The 6,545-nt window shown below is 40.0% G+C and overlaps 1 protein-coding gene across 1 annotated transcript; it reads left to right on the forward strand.

The window, feature by feature from the left end:
- Nucleotides 1-4,874: 4,874 nt before the first annotated feature.
- Nucleotides 4,875-5,623, forward strand: LOC135642244 (auxin-responsive protein SAUR76-like). Its single transcript, XM_065158226.1, has 2 exons — nt 4,875-5,406; nt 5,492-5,623. Exon 1 carries the CDS (start codon nt 4,917-4,919, stop codon nt 5,322-5,324), a length of 408 nt encoding a protein of 135 aa, XP_065014298.1. The 5' UTR covers nt 4,875-4,916; the 3' UTR covers nt 5,325-5,406; nt 5,492-5,623.
- Nucleotides 5,624-6,545: the final 922 nt, after the last annotated feature.

The raw sequence follows: 6,545 nt of genomic DNA on the forward strand, positions 1-6,545 counted from the left end.
GAGAGTAATCATATCCCAGTTGCAGTTCTCGAGTTGCTTCTCACTTTGCCTATTCTTCTTCTTCTTCTTCTTCTTCTTCCATTTGAGGTTGTGTGAAGATCACTACTGCCCATCAAGTTGTGATCTGTTGCCTCTCTTGATCTAAATCTTCATCTTGGGACACTGTATCTTCTGTCACATGGCACGCCTCCATTATGGTCCTTCCTGCACGATGGCTTGAATCCCAAATTGCCATCTCCTGAAAGCAAAGGCAAAAGCAACCAAAAGGGAGAAGGCAACTCCACCAACACAAGCAAGCAAGCAAACAAAAAGCAGCACCATCTGTTTCTATCATGTGTACCTCAAGGAAGCAATGGTGTGTCTCCCAATCAAACAACAACTTCTCTCAAGTCATATGATGCATTGAACTGTCTCTCTTCTCCAATGGATCAACCTTTTCTGAGGCTACATGATGCACTTGAGCTGTCTAAGGTCATGGAAGCAAGACTACATGCCCATCTATTATTGTTCATGCATGACTCCCTTGTTCTTCTTGCTCCTCTTCTGCAGGTATATCTTTAGACTGTATCAGAGGCCAACCTATATAATGGCCTGTCCCAATTGTGGTCCTAAAATCCCTATAGATATATAGTTCAGCACAGGGGGAAAGATTGGAGGAACACAGACATGATCTTAGTCTAATTACTAGAAGCTATATTGGTGGAGCCACTGGGGCTGATGCACCTTGATGAATTTAATATCCTAAAGATCAAGGACATTGGCAAGCTTTATGATCCATGTCCAACATTTTTGATGAATCAAATGCATGAAGCTTGCAGTTCTCTACTTACTACTGTAACCATAACCAATAGTTACTACTCACCAGTTCTTTTTCTGCTAAGTACTACTGGTGATGAGAATTCAAGAAAGGTCATGGCTAGAGGCTATAGTAGCTTATGTCCTCTGGCACATGCTTTTCATCCTACATATCTAACATATAGACTTCAATTTCTTTGTACAAGATGATAGTTAGGGGGAATAACTCTCTGTTTTACCAGCATTGGCTCCATGACAAAATGGATCTCTTCTTCAATGGCAACATGCTACTATTAGTGCAAACTCTCTCTTCTTCAACATGTTGGAGTTGGTGGCCTCTTCAGAGATTTAAGAACCTGCACTGCAGGAGAACATGAATCCCAGAATATTCTGTCATTCGGCATATGACAATTCCATTTTCATTGACTAAGATGATACCAACCAGACTTCCACACAGCATATCCTTCGAGGATCCACACAAAATATTACAAGTTAGTCTTTAGACTGACTTCAGTACACTGACATGAAGACGACAGTAGAAATCACATAAACAAATGTGCAGAGTGAAATCTGAATGGCATTCGGTAAAGCAGTCAAAAGAGGAACTCATTGGACAGGAGAGAGAGTAAACTTGAGAACATGAGGAGTACACGCATCTCTCTGAAGAGCTCAACGCAATTTCCACTGAATCCTGCCAGCTCTGCTAAATCAGACTGCTATAGAAATGAGGACCAGTAAATTATTTATGGTGTAGGTTTGTAGCTTCTCATCAATCCCCAGCGGATACTTTCTGTCACACACACTGCGCTCATCCGACTCCAGAGGCTTAGACAATTGCTGTTCTCCACCAGAGGAATTCCCCACAGACAACTCAGCAGAGCTTGGCTTCATGTCTTCTGGGCTACACAGAACCTTTACAACTGTAACATAGCCACAGGAAGGAGCTGCATGAAAATATATTGATCATCATACTGTATCTATTGCTCCCATTGCATGCAGTCACATAATTGTGTACTAAATTATATTTTAGTAGCAGCTACTGTTCTTTGGGATTTCATACCATCCTCTTCATAGTCCCCTTAAGAAGGTTATGATCCTGTTTTTTTTCCTTGTTTTCTCGAAAATCAAGTGTTGAACTAGTCATGTTATTGAGAAAAGAAAAAAGATTGTAAAAACAGATAATTATTGTGTTGTTTTGTCATGTTATTAAAACATGATATAGATTGCTATATGATCCAGTTTTCTCTCATAAATTCATATGATACAGTATTGAAACAATACATTACCAAGTATGTTCATACCCCTTCAAAAGAATCATTACATCCCTCAGTAATTGTCTGTTGTAAGTTCAAATTCACCACCAAGATACCGAATTTTTTCCTTTATGAGCAGCTGTCAATCATGATGAGAATAAACCTGGGAAAACCATTCTAAATAACATAACCCAGCTTCATGATTCATGCCAACAGCTCTCCACTCTAGTTTATTGTAGCCAGTTGCCTCTTGAGCTGTAAGAAATCAAGTGTCAGATATAAACCAGCTATCAACTAATGCCTCTTTATGGTTTCTTTTGCTAAAGCTATCACCTAATCACCCTTATATATACATTGAGGTCCTGAAGAAAGTTCCCCAACCACTTCCACTTTTTTACTAGAGCAAGAATTCTAACCATAGAAAAGTCTTTCATTGTCCTCCACTCTTGTTTGATTAACAGTTAGTTAGTAAGTCCTACACCTCAAGTTATTCTATTCTAATTCATAATTACTTTGAACTTAACCTATTACATGCCATTCTTTAAGGAACATATAGCCTGTCTTTCAATATCTTCATGCTTAATCAAGCATTTTGTATTCCCCAACAATTTGATACACTGGTGCATGTCCTCAAGAGAATCAAATCCAACTACCTGACAAAGAGCAACATATTTTTAATGTTGACAAACTCAGCTCCAACTCCTGTTTACCAATAGAGTAATTTGGGAGTATTCAAAAGGCAATGTTAGCTTGGAAGGTTGATGGGAATCTCAGGACTCAATCTGTGCAATAATTCAATAAGCCTAAAGCTATATAATCATTGGCATCTTTTTCTTTGTTTAAGCATACCTGTAGGCAGGACACCTTGATTCTTGCAAGGGCCTGCTAAAATTTGGAGGAAATGGTCAGATGTCAGACACAAAACAAAGCATATGGTGGGTTTCATTTTGGACAATCAACTACATCCATTTGACATAAGAGGCCCTTCAAATGATTGTTCATGGTACCTCTTGGACAATTCTCTATCCTAAGCATACCAACCATAAGAGAAATTTGACCTCCAATACTGATATCACCGACACAATATGAGCTATCGTTTGCTTCTTGAATGGGGTCTTCGAGCTGTCTGTGATGAAGTCATCAGAACAATTCTTTGTGGAAACATACAAAGCTGAAGCAAATAACAACTGCTTCATTTGCATTAGGCAACTTTAATTGCCAGCTTTTTTTTATTATTTTTGTCCTTTAAGATCAGTGTCTAATCTTTTATTCCATTAGGAATGTCCCATGAATCACAGTTGTCTTATGGATACATTTTGAGGATATAACATTTGTAATTTAGTGAATCCTTTTTATGTTGGAAATTGTTTCAAGAATTTTGCTGCAAATAGAAATATTCACCAGAATATAGTGGTAAATATTTTTTATTTTTCTCCTAGCTCTTAGCATGGTTAGACATGATTTGTGAAAATTCCTTTTATTAAGTTTCAGCTTGTTAATTTTTATGGTACAAATGTTTGCATGGAGTTTGACTCTTTTGGCTGAATAAAAGTATGATAATTCATGAGAGCAGAGAATTAAACAATCACTACCACACATCCACTTTTCCTTTGAAAATTTGGTATGCTAATTATCTAACATATTGTCATTTTCTTAATTTTGTTGGCAAGAAAGAACAACTAACATGAATCTAAGGCTGTTTAAGAGTTATGGTCATATTTATAATGATATTTCACTTCATATATGAAGGAATTAGCACAGTTTTAAACTTAAATTAAATGTACATTTAGCACAATTTTAACTGCATATATGAAGGGTTTTATATGAATGAAAAATTTTGATAGACAAGTTTGTTCCTACATCCAAACATATCAAATCCATAGAAAATCTAGTCTAAGATTTTTCTTCTTTTTTTGAATGAGGAGAACATGTAGGTTGGGACATTCTAACTTCCATGCACATGAACATCACTTTCACTTATAGGAAGGCAAAAAAAAAAAAAAAAAGGATAACTCTATAATATGCAATCTCTTGACTTGTTTGGTTGATAGCATCTAATATCATAAAATAATACTTGTTGGTCATGCAATTTCATACTTTGACCAAAGTCCAACTAACACAGTTTCCAAGAAAAAAGGATAAGAAAATTATTTTGGAATGCTGATTACTTAGATTAGATTAAGCTCAGTCACATCCTCAGTATTGTATGAACATCTTATCAGCTTAACAATTTGTTTCATCTGGCTAGATATAGATTAGCAGAGATTATGTGAAGAATAATAAGCTCAGTGCCTCACTCCCTCTCTCTCTCTCTCTCTCTCTCTCTCTCTCTCTTTCTTCTTTGCTTGTTATCTTATCAGCTATTACTGTCTACTTCTTGGAGTTCTACATCATGATGACTGTGCATGTAGCTGCTAAGGTGCATGAATGACATATGGTTACAATTCACATCTCAGGCCAAGTTGCTGTTATTGTGTACTGTAGCAAGGTAATATATATATATATATATATATATATATATATATAGAGAGAGAGAGAGAGAGAGAGAGAGAGAGAGAGAGAGAGAGAGAGTAGTGAGATGGTCAAAAGAGAGATCAGTTAAAGAAGACAAGTCTGTGGTCCCTTAGTACATAACATGTATGGATCCATGCACCCATCTATGTTCCACCCACATCTATACCATCCATGCATGCATGCATTCATTCATTCATGCGTGCCTCTTTATCTTTCGTACTGTTCTGGTCCCACTTTGGTGGACCCCTGTTCCCCCATCCCTTTAAATTCCACCACCCTCCCTCCTTCCTCCCCCCAAACCTCTCTCTCTCTCTCTCTCTCTCTCTCTCTGGGGGTAACGGACAGAAGCTATTGATGGCGAAGAGCGGGAACGGACTGAGCAAGCTCAAGTGCATGATAAAGAGGTGGCACTCATCGAGCCGGCTGACGCGCACGGCCCCGTCAGCCGGCGGGGCCGCATCGTCGAGGTCGCAGGACAGGGAGGCGTGGCACTCGGCGTCGTTCCACGGGGACGAGGTCCCGCCGGGGTTCCAACCGGTCTACGTCGGCAAGTCGCGCCGACGGTACCTCGTCAGCGCCGAGCTCGTCGGGCACCCGCTGTTCCGCGTGCTCGTCGAGAGGTCCGGCGGGCACGACGGCCCCGCTTGCGGGACCGTGGTGGACTGCGAGGTGGTGCTCTTCGAGCACCTGCTGTGGATGCTGGAGAACGCCGACCCGCAGCCTGAGTCGCTGGACGAGTTGGTGGAGTTCTACGCCTGCTGAGGCGGAGGAGAAAGAGCTACCGCGGAGGACCTGACTCTCATGCCGCAGATCACAGTAGGGACTATTAGCCATAATTATAAAGGTAAAAGCTGCAACACTATCTTTCTTAGATGGTGCTCGAAAAATAAGAACAATGTGATGATTAACCAGCTCTAATTATCTTCCAGGGCATGGCTATGTGTGCTACAATTTTCTAATATGTTGTATAATCTTGCTTTTTTCTCTCCGAGCAATCTCAAGGGAATGTATATTTCATGTACATTTCAATGGAAAAACGAAGGTGGTGTTCATCTTTCTCATGGTCTTGCTGTCTTCTTCTTTGAGTGTTTTGACTGTGACATTGGAGGGAGAGGAAGGTCACAGGTCAAGTTGGACATGCACATGCAGAAACCTAATGTCCAATCAGAACTCCATATGTTGCAATCTGCAACCCACTTGTGTTGATATCATCCTTGTCAACCAGCTAAGAGAAAGCATGGTGTCTCACATTCACAAGACCTTGTCTTCTTCTTAGTTTATTTATCCCAGTTGTTCAACAAAGACAGCCATATCCATCATGTCTGGCTTCCAGATTATTACAAGAACATTAACATAAATGAAATGGTTCTTTCTTCCAAGTCCGAAGAAGATGACATCTCTCCTGAATCAGTAGAAGATTGCATGCATGCATGCAAGTGAAAACACACTGTGTAGGTGGGTGCAACCACCTGCACAAATTAAATGCCCAGCCATTCTTAAGCTACTAATGTGGTTGAAACTTCTAAGAATGAAAGCTAAACTCTCTCTCTCTCTCTCTCTCTCTCTCTCTCTCTCTCTCTCTCTCGCTCTCTCTCTCTATGTAATGAGGAGGAGGGATTAGTTGAACCATGTAGGGCTGCCCATGTGCTGTGAAGCGAAGAAACCGAGGGGGGGTGGATTGGCTTCATCGAGTTCTTAACTCCAATTTACTTAAGCATCGATCTTAACATAATCCACATGTAATCCATATGACGTAGTAGGAATAGAGTGAGTTTTTGGAGGATTTCTTCCCTTCAACCTACAGCCAAACGACATCATTGAATCATTACCCGGAGCTTGGAGTAAATTCTATATTGTTCCTCACAACACACAGTTGATGAACTTGGAGGTCAACATGTCTAGGTCAGATAAGTCAATCAACTTGACCCAACAGTACAAATATCACTGAGAGTGTATGGTGATCAACTTAATAAGTTTCTCTTT

The sequence above is a fragment of the Musa acuminata genome, chromosome BXJ3-7, assembly GCF_036884655.1.
Source record: "Musa acuminata AAA Group cultivar baxijiao chromosome BXJ3-7, Cavendish_Baxijiao_AAA, whole genome shotgun sequence".
NCBI classification, from domain to species: domain Eukaryota; kingdom Viridiplantae; phylum Streptophyta; class Magnoliopsida; order Zingiberales; family Musaceae; genus Musa; species Musa acuminata.

Coding starts and splice junctions, on each gene's coding strand:
- LOC135642244 (XM_065158226.1), top strand. CDS start 4,917: ATGGCGAAGAGCGGGAACGGACTGAGCAAGCTCAAGTGCATGATAAAG.